Here is a 20,574-nt window from a genome sequence, read left to right on the forward strand (position 1 = left end):
ACGTGCCGGATGTGCGCGGCGAGAGGCGGCGGCAGGAGAAGAGCTTCGCCCGCCTGCCTCCCCCGACATGGAGCGCAACTTCGGAGACCTCCAAAGTTGCGCTCTGTGCCGGCGGTGCACGGCGAGAGGTGGCGGGGGAAGAGCTTCTCCCGCCGCCGCCTCCCCCGACATGAGACGGCGCTTCGGAGACCTTCTCCGAAGCGCCATCTTATGCCGCTGGTGCGCGGCGAGGCGGCGGGGGAGAGAAGCGCTTCTCCCCCCGCCGCCTCCCGCCTGTCTTCCCCGGTGGTGCGGGGCGGTGCGGTGGCTCCGGGGGATGGAACCGAATCGCAGCGGGCGCTGCTTGCCCCCGCCTGTCTTCCCTGAGCCAAGGGGAAGACAGGCAGGGGCAGCCGCCGCACCGCCACGTTTCGGCTCCATCCCCCCTGGCAAAGAAAGATTATCTGTCATCTTCCCGCGCTGACAGCTGATCTTCCTTTGCCGCTTTCTATGGCCGCGCTTTGTAAGACGAAGCGGCGGTCATAGAACATTTTGTCATCTTACGAATGCCTCTCGCAATGCAAAACTCTTTCATCTAGCGAGTTTTTCGTTGTGCAAGGGATTCGTTAAGCGAGGCACCACTGTACTATGTAACAATTTGTGTTCTAGCTTATTATATCTTTGTGATTTGCGTATTAGCTGACCTTCTGTTCTGGTAAAAGAACGGCATCTTGCTAGATCATCAGTTTCTTAAAGCAACAAGTTCCCATAATTCACTATTATAAGCATATTCTAGGATTTATAGGGGTTTACATTATCACCTTAATTGGGGCCCTTTGGGTCCCTGCTACAGGGGGGGGCTGTAGGGCGTCATGGGGGTCTCATGGGAATGATACCCGAGGTGCAATGCTGTGGGCTTCACTTAGATCCTATCTGCACTATACATTTATACTATATACCAGACATCCCCAAACTTCGGCCCTCCAGATGTTTTGGACTACAATTCCCATCATCCCTGACCACTGGTCCCGTTAGCTAGGGATCATGGGAGTTGTAGGCCAAAAATCTGGAGGGCCGCGGTTTGGGGATGCCTGCTATATTATATATATATATATATATACACACACACACATATACACACATATACACACACACACACACACACACACACACACACACTATACAATTAAAGTAGTATGCCTTCATCTGCCCCAGATGCAAGAAAACATGTCTCTCTACTGCATCATACTTTACTACAGCATAGGCAGGCGTTGCAGCAGCCTTCCAGCAGTTTGACTTCACCCCTAAGGGCACACTCCTCCATTGTCACCTGAGGCAGATGGATGCCAACAAATAACATTTTAAACAGTCATGGGATGTGTAGTTGGTAAGGGCGTTGAGAGCTAGGAGTCTCTTATTCCCCTCCTAGTGCTAATTTCCAGGGTTTCTTGGGAAGTGGGATTGATTGTTAAACCACTCTGAGAATTACAGCTCAGAGGGGGGAATAGGGGGTCTTATGTGGGAATGAAATAAAAAAATTCCTTCCAGTAGCACCTAAGAGCAGGACAGTCTCAAGCAGGTCGGGCGCCTTGGCGTTGAGGGGCGGAGATCGCTCCGGCGCCCCCGCCCTCGTAGGGCGCAGCATGGTTTCCGTGCGGCTTTGCCGCACAGCGCCTGCCTACCGGGCCGCCGCCCTGGCGCACCATGCCACCGGGACTCTACCTAGAGCCGGCCCTGCTTAAGAGACCAACTAAGTTTGTCATTGGTATGAGCTTTTGTGTGCATGCACACTTATTCAGATACCTGAAGAAGAATACCTGCATGCACAGGAAAGCTCATACCAATGACAAACTTAATTGGTATCTAAGGTGCTACTGGAAGAATTTTTTAAATATTTTGTTTCGACTACGTCAGACCAGCACGCTACCTGTAACTACCGTAAGTATGTGAGAATGAATTCGGGTCCCTCGAGGCGCCCCGCCCCGCCCCCAACAGCTTGGGCTGCCATGCGCGGAACCCGTTATCTCTTCCCCGCAAGGGTCAGAGAGCAGACTCATCACGCGGCTGTTATCCGAAAGTTATGGTTTCCCCTCAGTTGTGGTTCCCCCCACGTTTTCCACCCGCCAATCCCAGCGCGCTCTTGCCCGCAACCTCCAACCGGCACGCGCGCGGCGGCCTTGGGACGTTAGCTAATAAACGGGAACCTATAACGGCGGAGGCGGTTCATCGTGTGGCCCCTCCCCCCTGCCTTCCTCTCGGCGGAGCTTCTGAGGCGACGCTGCTGCTCACGCCCCTTGGCCGCCGCCGCTCCCTTCCCGTCGAAGCGTTTCCTGGGCCCGCTCCGTCGCTTTGCTTTTCAGTTGCGGAGGGAGCTGCGGCGCTTTCTCTTTCTCCGACTCCGGCCGGGTCTCTCTCTAGTGCGATGGCGCCTCTTCCTGACTTCCTTGGCGGGGGGCGGTTTCCGCCGGTGCTGCTGCTGCTGTTGTTTTCCTTGCCGTTCAGAGTTCAAGGTGAGGTGAGGGGGCTTCGGGATGCCCGTCTGTTCTTCTGTCAAATGGGAGGCGCCCCGCCTCCCTCTAGAGACGGATCATGTCCGAGGGCGAAGTAAGGCTTTCTCGGGGATGGCGAAGGAAGGCAATTCCCGCGTCCAGGGCAGGAGGGAACTTGGAGCCTGCCTGTGTTTACCGGAAGTTTGCTCTCTTTTCATTTCCACGTGTTTGTTCTTATTCTGCCTTCTGGAGCAACAAAGATCTGATCCGCCTTCGGCTGTGACAGCACTTCAGATATTTGGAAACAGCCGCCACGTCTCCCCTTAAATCTTACGTTTTTCCAGGCCTTACTTCATAAGACCTTTACCTATACTGGATGCCTTATTTTTGACATGTTTCTGAGGCATATGAATAATGTGTTGCAATTCTGGACAAGCCCAGAGCTTCCCTGACCTTGCTGTGGGTCCTTTTTGCTTTCTTCTTCCTTTATCTTGTACTGTTTTCAAGAGTTAAAAGCAAGTAACAGGGAGCCTCCTTGACTAATGATGTCAGTACTAAGACAGGCAGCCAGGCAGTGCTAGATACAGAGCCACATAAGATCACTGCGTGCAGGGGAGGACTCTTAATATAAAAGTGACAGCCTGCCCACCTGATGCAAGAGATTATGTCATAAATGAGCATCCATGGTATTCACAGCATACCTTGATTTGAACACTGCAGCATGCTCTATAAGCACATTGGACATGTGCTGGACAGGCCTGGCATTTGTCTACTATGTGTTTGTTTCCTTTTGCTGTCTCTTTGAATACAATTTTAATTGCATGGACTTGAAGTAGTTGTGAGACAGCTACCTAACATTCCAAATAGCATTGACATTTACTACAAAACACGTAAATTTATTTGGTGCATTATATGTCACTAAAATTTAAGGATGTCATTATCTTGTTGCCTCCAAAACTTCCTAACCAGGAATAGCCAAGTATGAAGTGCTAAGGGTAAATAATTATTGAAAAGCTGAAGGCCATATTTTGGCAATAATATATGTATTTTAGGATCAACCAAAAGGTCACAGGCAAGGTTTCAAATGAACTAGGATTTTGTTGGGGATTTGTCATGATTCCATCACAGCATTGGAGGAAGAAAACATAGGTGTAAGAATTTGCAAAATTAATTAATGTTTTCATCTACTCAAGATCCTTAAAAAAAACACCAATGCTGCAATAGTTGATTGCTTACAACTCTAGTAAATTTGTTGTGAAAAAAATAGTTCTTAATGTATGATGAAACACGTTTCTTTCTTAAAGCATTTCAGCTAGCTATTGCCTTTTTGAAAAGCATGTAATTCTTTGGCAGCCTGACACAGGCAACCTGACACTAGACTCACAAGCAGTGTGTGCAATGGGACATAAAACATACTTAGTGGATGGTCCCCTTCATCTTTCTGGATTTTGGCCCAGTACAGTAAGGCTGCAGTCCTATCCTCACCTACCTTCAAGCAAGCCCCTTTGAAGTCAGTAGGGCTTACTTCCAGGTAGCTATGTTATGATTGCTCTGTAAGTCTTACTGTTGCCAGTCTTGTTCCAACAATGGTCAGCAAATGAAATCCAGGAATCTATTAGGACATGGCTCTATAGATCCCATTAGAGGAAAATGTCATAGACATTTCTTTATGAATAATCCAGTGTTCAGCGCTACAATGAACCTTGACTTCGCTCCCATAGCTTCAGAGCTTCCTAACATTCTTTATTTCCAGGTGATTGCACCCATCCAAATGTACCTAATGCAAGTCTAAGGAGCGGCGACCCAAAAGACAGTTATACTGTTGGGACTGTTTTGAGCTACCGTTGCATTCCAGGTTATGAGCCTATGCCTGGAGAGACTCTTTCTCTTACGTGTCTTGACACTTCAAAATGGTCAACAGAAAATCCAAAGTTTTGTCGAGGTGAGTTTCACTTACTTAGCAGAATATGTAAAACTATTGAAGAGCCACCTTAGATCAGAGCAGTGGATTGGAGGAGATCCAGACACTTCAGAAAGTTAGGAAATAATACAGAAGGGTTTTCTATTGCAGTATGTTGAGGGCTTAAACTGGGAAGCTAGAATATTTTAAGTATTACTCCTCCCAGTGGTGGACTTAGGTGGTGAATGCCCTTGGGACTGTAGTCACAAAGGTGCTTCTAAGAAACAAGAACAGAGAAATAGCATCCTGGGAGGAACCCCAAAGTTTGCAGAAGTACCAAATAACAACTTTTAAGAAACCAAGGAGGCAAAAACAGCCTGATGAAGATGGAACATGAACGATCAGGTGGTTGGCTAACAGCGGGAGGAGGGAACTGGATGGACAGGATGAATTTGTTTGGTGGAGAAAGAGCATGACTGGCTGTCTAATAACCTTCTCTTGGAAAGTGATGGAATAGCACAGCATTTTGTTGCAGCTGGTCCCATTTGTTCTTTCTAATGCTGCTTCTTTCTAGTCCTTTGCACTGTTGGCCATTATTTATTTTGATTCCAAAGTTCCATACACAGAAAAATATTTCCTTGTGTTTAAACTGAACCTGTGGTACATTAAGCATGATGTGTCCTTCCTAGTTCTAGAATTTGATGTAATGGTAGGCTCCTGTTCTCTATTCACTGCCACATTCTGCATTCAAATGCATTTTTCTTGCATATCTCTGAGGTATTCCCTTTTAAATTTAATAATGATTACACATAGATGAGGGTTTTACTTCAAGCAAACCAAATATATAAAAGATGAGATTGACCCAAAAAAGGCTTAAAACTGGCCTTGAGATGTCAACATTTTTGATATACTGTTCTGATTGTTAAGCCATATTAAATAACTTTTACTAGCTATAACATCTTATTTTCCAAAGCTTTGTTCATGTGACTAATTCTGTTCAAATATATAAGGTTACTCATTTAACATACAATTAACGAGTAGGAATTTATTGCTCCTAGTTATGTTCTGAACAACCTCTCACTCTCCAGGACCTCATATCTGTTGCTCATTTCCTTCTCTATCTGATCTTAAGTCCCTCTCTTGCCCACCTAACACATCTTAATTGGATTTTTGAGGAGGTTGTGTCATGTATTTTTAGGAGTGTACAGACAAGAGAAAAACTGGGAAGTTGAATAGGGGACAGGAGAAATAGAGTTTTTAGGGAACACTCTGCTTGGGTCTCCATTCAGTAAGAAGCCTCAGGAATGTGATTTATAAAAGGTTGGGAAACCTTGTTGAAGAACTCAAGTATTAAGACCTAAGCTGTAACATCTATACAATTAAGTTTAAGGAACTGAAGTGAAATAACTGAAAAGAAGTGTGTGTTTGCCACCTTGTATGGAAGCCTATAACATCCACTAAATTTAATATAAATATAAACACATTAACTGTTTCTTGAAAGATTTCTATCTACATACACATCCTTTGTTTTACCAGTTTTGTTCTGTAAAATAAAACCTTTTTCCCCGTTTAATTTCTCCAAGTCTCCAAGTACCAGGGTTTTCCTCATAAAAACAAAAAAATTAACCAGTAGTTAATAGTTGGTTCTCCTCAATGACACAGCCCAAAGCTGTGAGAGACATCGGCAGCAACTCCAGACCTGTAGGAATTCCTGGCCTATGAGGGACTTATATCTGGCTGCTTTAGCACCCATTTCCAGGCCAGGAGATTCAGCAGCAAAGTGGTTGTCAGAACATCTGAGAATGAGGGTTAAACGTATATAGCTCTTGGTCCTGTCCTAGTGAGTCTTCTCTGTTCTATTGTATTTTTATATTAAATATATAGTAAGCTGCCTTGGACAATATCTGTAAATAAATATTGAATAGAAATTGTATTAGGCAGCTGCTACAGAATATTGAATAGAATTTGTATTAGGCAGCTGCTCTTTCCTAAGACATTTAAACTGGACCTGAATGTTGAACTAGCTTCTTTAGCTGGATGCTTTAGCTGAGATTCCTGCATTGCAGGGGGTTGGGCTAGATGACCCTTGGAGTCCCTTCCAACTCTACAATTCCATGATTCTTACGATATCGTGATGGTGAGGGGTTCCAGCCGTGACAGTTCTTTTCCTGGAGAGGTGGCGCTGTGGTTAAACCACTGAGCCTAAGGTTTGCTGATCAGAAGGTCGGCGGTTCGAATCCCTGTGACGGGGTGAGCTCCCGTTGCTCGGTCCCAGCTCCTGCCAACCTAGCAGTTCGAAAGCATGTCAAAATGCAAGTAGATAAATAGGAACCGCTACAGCGGGAAGGTAAACGGCGTTTCCATGTGCTGCTCTGGTTTGCCAGAAGCAGCTTTGTCATGCTGGCCACATGACCTGGAAGCTATACGCCGGCTCCCTCGGCCAATAATGCGAGATGAGCGCGCAACCCCAGAGTCGGTCATGACTGGACCTAATGGTCAGGGGTCCCTTTACCTTTACAACCTAAAATAATGACTAGATGCTGCCCAAGCCTGATTTTTCCCTCACCATGACTGGAGATGTAAAATTTCTGAAAAGTTGAAGGAATTTTTTTTTGGGGGGGGGGCTGACATTCTAGGCATGAGGTGGACCGACTGGAAAATATGCACAATATTTTCTTATTGGATCCAACTTCATTATTTTAAGAATATAAGTGCACAATAGCCCTAGCAGGCACACAAAACTACTGTACTTAAAAGTACCGTACTTAACTGCCCTGTCATATTCCCATGAAGGCTGGTAGATCAATTTAATTAATTAATTAAAGTATAACTGTTAATTTTATTTGAACAAAATACCTTAGTTTTAACCAGTTGAGATAAACACAAGGGCATGGAAGCAGTATTACAACTTTGTAGTCAACAAAAGAGAATTTTTAATTATCTCAGCTGTCTTCTTTTTTGATACTAGACAGTGTCAGCACTAACAAAACTTAGAACATCTATTTATCAGAGGTGACAAAAGGATAAGAGTACAATATGGGAAGAAATGATCTTTCAGCTGCTTTCAACTCATGAAGCAGAAAAGAAACAACCCTAAAGGCCGGATGCAGCCAACAGATGACCTTATTATGAAAAACCAATAAAACTGGATACCTGTTAGAGAAGATAGTATTTTCAAGAGTACTTCCAGACTGTGTCTATTTTGCAGGTGGGATCCAATCTAATACCCACAAATTCTGACAGCACAGTGTATTTGGTGCCCTTGTCAGCAAACCTGCTTTAAAAAAAATAGGTTTCTTGCAGTAAAGTGTGTGGCAGGAAAATGCACTGAAGATTGTGGTATAACACAAAAAAGCATGAATGCTCTAACAGGTCATCTGGAAATGACCTTGGTTCCTGTAGTGTTGTTGGCATCCATCTGTGTCAAGAGATGTGAGCAGCACCCAAATGACCTCCCAGGGATGCAAGTTTGGGTGGTGTGTAAGGATGTGGGCAGCCCAGACCACAAGACTCCCGCTTTTGGCCTCCTTATTCTCTCTCTCTTTTTTTGGTAAATAATTTTTATTAAATTTTCCACCACCACCCCCTTTGACCTAAAATTCCTAGCAAAAAAACTTCTGGAATTTTAACAAAAGTTATCTTAAACATTTTTTCCATTTCATTATATATTTCCCAATAATTTTTAACTATTTTACAATTCCACAATAAATGATAAAATGGGCCTTCCTTCTCTTTATACTTCCAGCACTTATTGGAGCTTGATCTATACATTTTTGCCATTTTCATTGGTGTGATATACCAACAGTACATCATTTTCATAGAATTATTTTTTAATAATATACAATCAGTAAATTTCAAATTTACTCTCCATAATTTCTCCCAGTCCTCTAATTGTATACTGTGTCCTACATCTTGTGCCTACTTAATCATTGTGGATTTCACCTCCTCATCTTTGGTGCCCCATTCTAATAAAATACTATACATCTTTTTTAATAGTTTAAAATTTTCATCTACAATTTCTTTCTGGAATCTAGATACGGTATAACTAAAACCTTTCTTGTTACAGGTATCTTCTTTAAATATCTCATTTAATTGTCGATGTTGCAACCAATCTTGAACAACTTCTCTTACTTCATCAAAATCTTTAAGTTTCAATTTTCCTTCTTTCTCCTCTAACAACTCTCTATATGCATGCCAGACTTTTTCTCTATTTATTTTTTTGACTGTTATTATTTCTATTGGTCCACTTTTGCCCTCATTAATGTGGACCAAAGGAAAGCGGAGCAATTTGTTTGGCACCAGCTTGGCTGCAGGAGGCATCCAAGGCGCCATACAACCGTCTTAGGGACACTGCTCTATATAGGGTTTACTCATTAGCCTTTTCTTCTGAAGATATACTGCAAGGCAGTGAAGGTTTAGGACCAGAGCTTTCCTTCTCCTAGATGGGCTTCCTTCCAAGGTTGAGGAGCCCCATCTGTCTATAGGATACCCTTTTTAAAAAAGAATGAATCAAGGTTGCATGTGCTAATGCTTGTTCTGATTTTTCTTTTAGGAAGGCTATGTCCTACTATAACTTTAGATAATGGCAGAATAATAAAAGCAACAGACTTGCGACTAGGTGATGAAATAACTCTAGGCTGTGATGAGGGGTGAGTTTTAAGTCAACGTTTGTAACACCTTGCTTTGTTTAAAACTCCTGGGAGGGCTTGGTGACAGACACATATTAATTGTTACCATATTAAGCATTACTGTTAAAAATCAGCTCTATCTTATAATTATAATCATGGGTGCCCACAGAGAGGGTATAGAGGGGAGTAAATGCTCCCAATAAATTAATAAAGAAGGAACAGATCCACTGTTTCTAGTTGATTTACTACCTAAGCAGTGGCAATTTGTATTCAGATTTTTCATTTTGTTTCCAGGCAGCCCTCCGTTTATGCACATTCAATATGGGTGCACATTGCGCTGAACCTGGAAGTAACGTGCAAAAACGTCATAAAGATGTCACTGAAACATCATGGGGTGGAGCGGGGTGTTTGCAGGTTTTTTCTAATGGGTTTTAATTATACATGATGCACAGTGCTTCGGAATGTAACCTTGGATAAACAGGGCTGCCCGTATTTCTCAGTTGGCAGAACCGCTGTCTTTCTATGGTTGGACTTGGCATCTGAATGTCTTTCCAATCACTACTGAACTCCTCAATTCTTTCTCTGTTTCCGTTTGCTCCTTGCAGCCCTTAAGTGATTGCACTGCTGCTACAAGCCACTTCACAGAAAAACAATATGCCAGAATAGCACCATTACCATTAGACTACCCTTCAGGGTTGTCATATATTACCCTAACCTCTCCCTTTCTCCAGGAAAATAGCAAAATAGATATAAGAATATTTTACAGGGCTTGTTAAACCAAACTGTTGCAGCCGCAGTCCTGCCCCTTGCAATATGGTAAAATAATGATGGGTTTTTTAGATAGTGGTATTGATAATTTGATTTTTTAAAATAGTAATCAAGGGTGGGGACTCACATAGTTTTAATGAAATAATACATGTTTAAAAGATAATGAATTCCTGCCTTTACTGCTCCCCTTTGTTTTTAAGGTGACATGCCACTCCCCATTATAGCGCAGTGCAAAACCCTCATTAGATACCTGAATTGTATTTCAAGTGGTTTATATTGACCTGAGGAAGTGCACTATAATGAAATTAAAAAGCCCAGGCTCTCTTTTGAAAGCACTACAGCAGGCATCCCCAAACTGCAGCCCTCCAGATGTTTTGGCCTACAACTCCCATGATCCCAAGCTAAGAGGACCAGTGGTCAGGGATGATGAGAATTGTAGTCCAAAACATCTGGAGGAGCAAAGTTTGGGGGTGCCTGTACTACAGCCTGTCATCCAAGCTATCAAGGTTTTTATTTTGATTTGACTTTATGTGGGCACTCTTTTTTTTAAAAAAAGAAATAATTCTGTATTGTGAAGTGAAGTGAATTGCTAGGTTGTTTCAACTTAGACTGACAGCAACCAGACTTTTCTGTTGCAGTACCCCATCTATGGAATCCTCTCTTCAGGAAACTTCTCCTGACCCTATTTTTGCAACATTTCAGCACCAAGCAGAGACCTTTTTAGCCAGGTTTCATTGAATATTACTTGAAAAGATTTTAATCCTACTGCTGTTAATATTCTTACTGCTGTGTTGTTTCTTTCTGCTTTTGGACTGGTGGTGGTTGGTTCCATTATTTTCTTTTTGTGTCAACTAGCAGAATGGTGACACTGTAGGGGAGAGTATAGTCTAAATAAGGTATATGTACTGGCTAAGAAATATCCTCTATCTGCACACCTACACCCTTTGCATTAAAATACTGTATAAGGTTTCTCTTTCCCTTTAGGTTCAGAATAGTAGGCGAAAAGACTCTTCGATGTTCCCTTATAGGCAGCCAAGTTGTTTGGAATAAAGAACTTCCACTTTGCCAACGTAAGATGATTTGTTAATTCTAGTTTATTAAGGTTAATCTCAATGTGTTATAGTGTGGCTCTGTTTATTGCAAATGTGTAAGTGTCCTCAACCCATATGAAAAACTCAAGATACTTTCTGATCTTGTTCCAGATACTCACCATAATTGTTGTTTCCAACCAGCTGACTGTATTTGTAGCTTTCCCCAGAACAGGAAATTTGTGCAATGAAATAACATATGTTAGTTGCCAAAACACATGTTACTGGGAATTCATGAAATTGGTGTTCGAGGAGGGAGGAATTAGACACATAAGATATCAGAGCAGGGAAGAATGTTGGACACATCATTTCAACCTCTGCCATTCCTTGCAAATGGGTATGTTTCTTCAAAAACCCTGCACAGCCTGTTCATTAAGCAACTTTCCAATGTTCCTAGAAACAAAGGATTTGTCCCTCTCAATCTAGTATTTAAGTTTTAGTGGAAGTAATGGAAGCAACTTTGCTTCATTGTCATTATTCAGAGAGGATCTGAGGGAATAAAGCAGTGTACAGGTATATAGAACATCCACACATCACCAATCCCAAGTTGTACTCACTATTCATTGGTGAAAGGGGTTAGTTTGAGGACCACAAGAAGATCCTCTTCTCTGTGGTGATCTTGTATAGGGAGGTAGAGAACCATCCCTGGAGGAAAAGTGGATAATAATAAACTGGTAATAATAAGCAGATTAAAGAAATAAAAAATGATTGTTGTTTTTTAGTCGTTTAGTCGTGTCCGACTCTTCGTGACCCCATGGACCATAGCACGCTAGGCACTCCTGTCTTGCACTGCCTCCCGCAGTTTGGTCAAACTCATGTTCGTAGCTTCGAGAACACTGTCCAACCATCTCGTCCTCTGTCATCCCCTTCTCCTAGTGCCCTCAATCTTTCCCAACATCAGGGTCTTTTCCAAGGATTATTCTCTTCTCATGAGGTGGCCGAAGTATTGGAGCCTCAGCTTCACGATCTGTCTAAAAATGATTAGACTTCAACATATTCCATTTTTTTTACCTATGTTTCTTGGGCTCACCTTTCGGCTTGGGTGTTTAAAACTTAACAGTGGCCTGTGAGGAGTCTGAATTTGTGTCATCCGCTGGTTGCCCCATATCATTTTTGGGGACCTATCTTCTTCTGGAGTTAGTATTCCACATGTGTGTGGATTGAGGAAGAATTGGCCAAGTTATGTACCTTGATTACTGGAAGCCTCCTGAAACGTCATTTAAGTTTTCAGCTGAAGCAGTTCCTTCTTGGCAACTTTGCATAGCTTTAAAGTGGCTTTGCTGGGTAGGAATGTTCCCTTCTCCTTCCAGTGGTTTTCAGGGGTTCAGGCTTTGTTATTTCTCTGTGTTCAGCTGTGAAGACAGCCTTGTCTCCATAGACATAAACGGGGAAATGTAAAGGCTGTAATAGTGAGGAAGCTGAGGACAGTGGAATCCCTACAAAGGTCTCTTGGGGTCACAAGGACCATCCTGGGGAGTGGGGGTTCCCGCTCAACTGTTTTCAGAGGACAGCTTTTACTCCCTAGTTTTACTGCCTCCATAGATTTCCATGAAGAAAATAAAGCCCCCTGCAAAAATAAAAACTGGGAGGGGGTTTTCTCTATCAAGGAACTTTGGGGCAACAGAGTTCTTGGTTGTGGGTTGGCTTTTTTGGTGTATCGTTTATCTCCCCCCCGCAACAGCTTTCTTGATATCTCTTTTTTTCCAGAGCAGTCCCTGCTCTGAAGTAGGTAAGGGGGCTTTGGTAGCTTCCTCTGTGAATATTTAGGGGCAACATGCTTCACATAAGACCCAGTTTGCTTTGGAGGAGGTGGAAATATCTTCACAACAGCCCACTATTTCAATGTTTGGGTGCATCCAAAATAGATGCACATGCCTATAATAAGTATCAAATGATTACTTTATAAAAGGAAACATCTTTTCAGTGAAAATAAGTTTAGTCCGATTACCCCCCCCCAGCAGGGGTGCTTTTGCAATTGTGGTCTAACTGAACTGTTCATGTTGCTTCTGCTTCCCAGGAATCCCCTGTTTCCCCCCTCCTGACATTGCCAATGGTGCACACACTGGCAGAGGTTTAGATGAGTTTGACCATGGCACAACAGTAACGTATACCTGTAACCCTACTTTCTCCCTTATTGGAAGCCGAACCATTACGTGTTCAACTGCTGCAGATGGTAGAAATGGAGAGTGGCGTCCAGCTGCCCCTCAATGTAAAGGTGATGGAAATTTATGCTTAGTAGCTTCCTTGTGATACGTTAATATAAATAAAGTTCTTGCTGGAGTGAGCTATATTTGTAAGCTGGTACACAATGCTGCTGCTGCTATTCAGCCTCTGAGGTTTTTAGTGGGATTGAGATGCAGTATGAGATATGCAATAGCATTGCCCCCTCAATGAGTAGCTTGTTTTAACCTGAGTCATTTTGAGGGAAGCTTGTGGCCTGATCCAGTCAAGGATAGCCACTATGAAGTCACATTGAAAACAAAGAAACTTAGATTTAGTTGTGAGTAATTTATTCCATTAGCTTCATTTGGACTTATGCATTACTACCTTTAGCAGGAATGGGTTGTTGTGCTCAGAGTACAATGAATAATTAAAATAATATAAATTTCCTGCAGTACATGGAGGGAAGAGTATTAAGTAGTAATTGCTATTCTTTGCAGGGTTTTCTCCCCCCCCCTTTTTTTGGCTTTTCACATTTCAAGGGCTTTTTGTGCAGTATCTATACTAAACAAAAATGCTTTGAGAAGATATCAGTAACACTAAAATACGTGATAACCTAATATTACCCCTTAGTATACAGGCATAACACTATATGCTGCATTTCAGCTTCATAGGAAATGATTTTCACATGTGAGTTGCTTTTTTAAGAACAATACTCAGTAGGTAGAAACTGTCACGTATACCTTGGTGAAATCACTTCAGCAGATGGTCTGTGAGCCAATCAATGATGTAGTCACCTTGCTGAAACTAAGCAGATTTGGGTCAGATCTGGGTCAGTTCAGTGCCCAGATGGAAGAAAGGCATGTTATAAATGTACTAAACAAATAAACATCAAAATCTGAGGCACTGTGTAACCTGGTCCAAAGTTACAGAGGGCTTTAAATAGTTCTTAGCAGTTCCTAGAAAGCCGTCCTCGAAGTGTGACCCAGACTGTTTTTTGGAATTGTAATACAGTAGTATAATTGCAGGGACAGTGTTACTGTTTTTAGAGGTTAGTCTTTTGATTTCTTATCTGATTTTATCACTTGAATAGTTTCTGTCTTTGAAGGAGTTTATAGACCTGTCAAATAAATAATGTTATATAATGAAGATTATATATTTTTATTCAATCAGTTACAGTGGAACTTCTACTTACGGACATAATCCGTTCCGGAGGTCCATCCGCTGGTTGAAACTGTACGCTAGAAGAGACGTCTTGTGCGCGTGCGCATTCAGCAGTAGTGCGCTTCTGTGCATGCGCAGATGGCGGCAGCGCTTCTGCGCACATGCAAATGGCAGAAGCCACTTCCATGCATGCGTAAATTGCGGCAAATCCGGTGTTTACTTCCGGGTTTGCCGCAGATGCAACTTGGAATGTCTGCGAGACAAGGCGTATGTAAGTCAAGGTTCCACTGTAGTTGTTTGAAGCCACAATAAGTGGAATCATCTTGTGTGTGCACTTCCAATTTGGAATATACAGATTCTGTTAAAAAAGAAAACATTTTGCCAAATTTGGGTGGTTCTTGGTAGTTTGCAAGTATAAAGTCCCTGCTGCTGCTTTGGTGGAGACATTGGCCTGGTTTGCATAGAATCCACTGTTTAACAAGTCATAAGTAAAGTATTAATTATCTCACAGATAATAATGCAAACCATTGCTTGCTTTTCCAGTTTGCTTTGTTTTCCAGTCTCTCTTCCATTGTGTCTTTGCAGTTTGGTTAGTGTCTGAGATGGGGTGGCCAAACAAGCCACGGTTAAGAAAAGGGTGCTGCACCCACATGTAATGCCAGTCCACAGTTAAAACAAACTGAAGTTTAAATGCAAGCAACTTCAGACTGTGGTTTGCTGGCAGTAAATAAACCATAGTTAAATCATTGTGCATGGTAACCCATAGGTTAATTAACAAGTATCTTTTTAAATGCTGCTCATCTCTTTTCAGTTGTCAGCTGCCCTAGACCCTCTATTAAGAATGGAATGTTGACAACTACATTTCGACCTACATATGAATATAATAATCTTATAATGTATGTTTGTGAACATGGATACACTCTGGTGGGGAGCGACAATAGTAAATGTGGGGCTGACAGCGTATGGCATCCTCCTCCTCCACAGTGTCTCAAGGGTAAGTATCACAAGGGCTCCTTGGGAGGAAAAGCAGGGTATTGTGTTGCACTTTAATGCAGAACCTCCATATTTCTTTGCCTCCTCTGTCTTTTCTTGCAGGTATTTTCACCACCACTGTTGATCCGCCCCAATCAGAGAATAAAGATACAACTTCTGAGACAGGTGAAAGAGAAAAAAATGGGACTTCAGTCTCTCAATTTTCAGTTTTTTTTTTTATCTTTGGTCAACTGCTTCAGGTGCAAAGTGAAATAAGCCATCCTGCATGATCAAATCAGGAGTTCAAAAATTTCCAAAGCATTTATATTTTATGTTTTAATTGAATAATATTTAATTATTAAAATCTTTGTAAGTGGTTTACCAAAAATATACATTAACTAGGGGCTGTGCGCTTACTTGTGTTGCTCGTTGCCCCATGTGCTACCTTTCAGACACTACCTATCTCCTGCCTGCTCCCAGATCCTTGCATTCTGCAGTAGCATCTGGTGAGGCAGTATGGGTGGGGCTTTGTTGCTTTCCTGACTTCTCAGGTCACTTTTCAGGTCACAGCCACTTGACAAGATGGGGTAGAGTGAGGCGCAAGGATCGTGGTGTCTGGTGGACCTCTTTGGAGCTTGTTTCTCCAGTAAGAAGCAACCAGCCCGTGGTATTGGGAAGTGACTTTCCCCTTTCACTACCCACTCCACATGCTTGGGTGACCGACTCACTCACTGTGCTAGCTTGGGCTGCCTGCCACCAATGGGCAGGAGGTCAAAAGCCAGAAGGATTTTCTCTCCTTCACCCTCCCACCTCAGCCCAGAGAAGAAAGCCTGTAGTTTTGAAATGCAGGTTTCCTTCTCTCCAGAGTGGTAGCAATGTGGACCTAGCAGTGGCAACTTCCTGGGCAGCTTGCTTGCTTTGCTCCCTCCACCAGCCTGCTCAGACATTTCTTTCCACCTACTGCTAGTGATGTGGGTAGTAATGGTCACGTGCTCCACTTGCTTGAGGCTTCCCTCATCCTGTTAAAACTTGACTGCTCATGTGTTCTTGGTCACCAGCCCAACGATGTACAAGTACAAATAAAGTGTTATAGAGAAGGTACAGATAAAATCGGGGACGCGGGTGGCGCTGTGGGTTAAACCACAGTGCCTACGGCTTGCCGATCAGAAGGTCGGCGGTTCGAATCCCCGTGACGGGGTGAGCTCCCGTTGCTCAGTCCCAGCTCCTGCCAACCTAGCAGTTTGAAAGCACCTCAAAGTGCAAGTAGATAAATAGGTACCGCTATAGCAGGAAGGTAAACAGCGTTTCTGTGCGCTGCTCTGGTTCGCCAGAAGCGGCTTTGTCATGCTGGCCACATGACCTGGTAGCTGTGCGCTGGCTCCCTCGGACAATAATGCGATATGAGCGCCGCAACCCCAGAGTCGGTCACGACTGGACCTAATGGTCAGGGGTCCCTTTACCTTTACAGATAAAATCAGATGTTAAAAACAAATTGGCCTATGAAAAATTCAAAATACAAATAAGATTGGCAGTTTAAAAAATACACATGTTAATTTTCTAAAGCTTATTCCACAGACAATATCATGAAAAAAACCTGTTTGTGTGAATCTCATTAATTTTCTGACTATTAATTTTGAAAGAAGGCATAAATGCATTTGTAGTCAGCACCTGAGAGTGAAAGTGATAAAACTTGAAACTGGTAAACAATTTGTTTTTACTCTCATGGAATTATATTTGTTATAGAAATTATGTACTGCTCTTCAAGAGAAATTTATAGGTCTGTTCGTGCGTTTGGTCATAGTGTCTTGAGCTCAAGGTGCGTAGATCAGAGGGAGATAGAAATGCCTATACAATTTAAATCATTGCTCCACCTAGCCTAATGTGGTTTGGTGTGCTCTGACTAGCAACAGCTTTTCAAAGGCTTTTTTTGGAGTAAATACTTTTCTCAGTCCTGATACACAGTGTCCTTTAGTTGGGAGGCTATGATGGGTGTTAAAAACAGACAAAACTGAAGGCTTTGATGCTGCAGGTTCTCAGTGATATGTAGGCTGCCTAGTAGACATTAAAGTTAAAAGCTTACAGGCAGAAATTTGATTTTAAAATAATAAAATTGAGAAAGAGTATATGGCAGGTCCTCTACAATATCGAGTTGTTGGTCTCCAGATGATGTTAGACTCATAAGTCATATCATTGATCATGCTACTGCTGATAGAAGTTGAAGGGCCACATTTTCCACATTCTTGCTGTAAACTAGCAGTGTAAAACCTCCACCCCAGGTACCTAATTTGGCCTGCTAGGCCTCTCCAATGGGTCACAAGATGCTGTTGGCCAAGCCACACTCTCCTGCCCTACACTTCACATCATATATGATGTGAAGGGTGGGGCAAGAAAAGATGCAGCTGGGCCAAAAAAGGGTTTGCAGCTTTGGAGGTTAACATGCTTCAGGACAAGATTCTGCTGTTGGGCATCTGCATAGCATCGCTTGTGGCTTTTTGGGAGCCCCGAGAACCAGTTGATCAGCAGTCCTTGCAGAGAGCAGTGTGCATGGCTTTAAAGCCCCAGTGATTAGCAAGTTTGACTACCTTTCACACTTGGCCTTTGACGGGGATAAGGATCTGGCCCATGGGCGTAGGCAGGGGGGCAGGAGGGGGCAATTGCCCCCCCCTAGAAGCAGGGCCGCTGGCCAGCCTGCCCCGCTGCCCGCCCGGTGCCGTCTCCCTCTCCCTGGCTGGCTGTGGGGCTTTCCCTCCACCTGCCCCGGCGATTGCAGAGGGGGGGAGGGGATCGGAGCAGCTCGATTTCGGGCTGATCCTGGCTCCCCCTCGCCCCTGCCGATCGCGGAGGGGGAGGAGGGAGTCGGAGCAGCCCGATTTCGGGCTGATCCTGGCTCCCCCTCGCCCCTGCCGATCACGGAGGGGGAGGAGAGAGTCGGAGCAGCCCGATTTCGGGCTGATCCTGGCGCCCCCTCGCCCCTGCCGATCGCGGAGGGGGAGGAGGGAGTCGGAGCAGCCCGATTTCGGGCTGATCCTGGCGCCCCCTCGCCCCTGCTGTTCGAGGAGAGGGAGGAGGGAGTTGGAGCAACCCGAAATTGGGCTGCTCCGATCCCCTCCTCCCCCTCCGCGATCGCCGGGGCGGGAGGAGGGAAAGCTGGCAAGGGAGAAGGGAGCTTTCCTTGCCCCGCTGTGGCCCCTCCCCCTCCCCTTGGCCCCGCCCCTTGGCCCCCTGATTTTCATCCTGGCTACGCCCCTGATCTGGCCCCCTGATTGGATCCAGTTTCCCACACCTGATGTAAATGAATCCTTGTGAACTGTGCTGGCTTCATTGGTGGTGGTAGTGATCTGGAAATTTCTCCCTTTCATTCCACCCCTCCTCCTGCATGGCGATGGCTGCTGCTGCCCAGGATGCTTACTTGCTCCACTCCTCTTACTCCGCAGGAGTACTCAAATGTTTCTCTCCTTCATTCTTTTGCCCCCCACCCACACACCGCTAGTAGTGGTTGCAACAGCAACAGTTGCTTACTCTGCTTACTTAAAATCCAATGTTAAAAACAAGGCAGCCTAAAAAAATCAAATTATGAAGTAGCATCAGCAGTTTTAAAATATAAATACATTTTAACTTCCTAAAGCTGATTCCAAAGACTGAGACCATTGAGGAGCTGGTGTCCTGAGACCATATGGCACCCTATATGGACTTTTCTGACTCCTGATTTTGAAAGGGCATAATTGGAGAGCTATCAGTACTTGAATGTTGATATCAGTCTCTTTACACATCTGTTCCAGGAATGGGGGGAGGAGGAGGAGGAGGAGTCACGCTGGACCCTGAAATTGGTAAACACTTGCTTTTCACTGTTATTGGTGGATACATTTTAAGAAGTAGGGAGTGAGTAAGAATTGAGTTTATGGATAGAACCAGAGTGGAGGAATGGAGTCTTGTCAATATTTACTGCTGATAAGTCCAGAGAGAGGATTAATTTTATCAGAAGAATATCGTGAAGAGACTTGGGTACATGGTAGTGCAGCAGTTGTTTTGAAACACTGGAATTGCATACCATAAGAAGAAACTGCAGCAGAAGGTTGTGGTGTGTGGTCTTCCTTCTGAAAAGACTGCATGTTCAGAAATTTAGCAAGCTAGGTATTTTCCCCCAAACAGTGCATTCCATTTCCCTTGTACTGTCCCATGTTATGTTTTCCTTTCCAGCAGTCACTCTATTCAACAGCTACTTGGCTCCCTCATTTCTCATTAGTCTATTTTGAAGGGGTTTCCTCTTTAGGTTTTCTTTCTCCAAGCATGCCAATATCTCTCTGTTGTTTCTCAGTGGATGTTCTGACTGCAGTTACAGTCCACACTCAACAATCTGTGTTTGCTTTTAGGAGTGATTAAGGCAAACAGGGTGGTAGAAGTTCAGTGATAGTGCTAGGTGAAACTGAAATGAAAAAATGTCATTGGGAAAGCTAATGTACAGGAAATTTTGAGAATATGTCTTGTGGAAGAAGTGGAAACATTTGTTCTGTTTTATCATTAGATGTAAATTTTATAAAGAGAACATTTGCTCCTTAAGCTTCTAATGCTTCTTAGGAGCTCAGATGCCTTCTGACTGCTTAGTCAAATGTAATCCAACTCCCAAGTTCACTACTACTTCTTAAAAATGCTGAATTTTTATTTGGACAGCTTCAACAGCAGACAATCACTCAGGATTTTTGGGAGGTAAACGCTTTGAGTTTTTTCTTCCATTTTAGTTCTTTGTGGGGCCTTTTTCTGGTTTGCATGCTAGAAGGTCCCTTAGGAATGCCTGGCTTTATGTGAATTGTGTAACTTATGGAATATTTTGTAACTTATGGAATATATTGTGTAGGAAATTCAGGCAAAGCTTTCCAGTTTCCTTTGCTTTTCTTTAAAATTTTCTATACTGCTTTTCATGAATTCCAAAGCCAGTGTTTTATAAACTCCCTCTTTTGCATAGGATCTACACACAGTCCAGAGACAAAGCCGCCCAGAGATGACACAGGTAAAGCTGAAAGGTGGTGGTGGTAGTGACAGCAAATTAATCAGCTTGTTTTTAGATTAGCTATTGCGCTTCTATTGCAGGGTGTGACAGCTTTTCTAAAAAAAGAAATTCTGAGCTGAGATTGGGAACATTCCATTTGAGAAGGCAAGGTGACATAGGGGAGGATTTCCAGTCTTGTGAATTATTCCAGGAATGTTTCTTACTCAGTCCTTACTAATCAGCTTGTTAGGCAGTGGCAGAATGAGGAAGGAAGGATTCTTTGTGTTAGACTCCAGTGACACATCTCTGTATAATCTCTGTGGCCTTGGTGTCTCTTTCTTGTGGTTCTGAAGGTGAGGGGAAAGCTCATATTTGCTGCTTAGTATCTGGAGACACTGTTTGGCAAACAAGTACCCATAAGAACATAGGAAGTTGCCTTCTA

General features: G+C 43.5%; 1 protein-coding gene across 1 annotated transcript in view; it reads left to right on the forward strand.

The window, feature by feature from the left end:
* CR2 (complement C3d receptor 2) overlaps positions 1-20,574 on the forward strand; it is a 97,784-nt gene that overhangs the window by 26,239 nt on the left and 50,971 nt on the right. Inside the window, exons 8-16 of the mRNA XM_060277482.1 lie at positions 4,222-4,410; positions 8,921-9,017; positions 10,749-10,834; positions 12,870-13,067; positions 14,988-15,170; positions 15,272-15,334; positions 18,928-18,975; positions 19,817-19,852; positions 20,109-20,153. Coding sequence (XP_060133465.1) covers positions 4,222-4,410; positions 8,921-9,017; positions 10,749-10,834; positions 12,870-13,067; positions 14,988-15,170; positions 15,272-15,334; positions 18,928-18,975; positions 19,817-19,852; positions 20,109-20,153 — 945 coding nt within the window. The remainder of the gene's footprint in view (positions 1-4,221; positions 4,411-8,920; positions 9,018-10,748; positions 10,835-12,869; positions 13,068-14,987; positions 15,171-15,271; positions 15,335-18,927; positions 18,976-19,816; positions 19,853-20,108; positions 20,154-20,574) is intronic.

This window comes from Zootoca vivipara, chromosome 7 (assembly GCF_963506605.1).
Source record: "Zootoca vivipara chromosome 7, rZooViv1.1, whole genome shotgun sequence".
In the NCBI taxonomy this organism is placed as follows: Eukaryota; Metazoa; Chordata; class Lepidosauria; order Squamata; family Lacertidae; genus Zootoca; species Zootoca vivipara.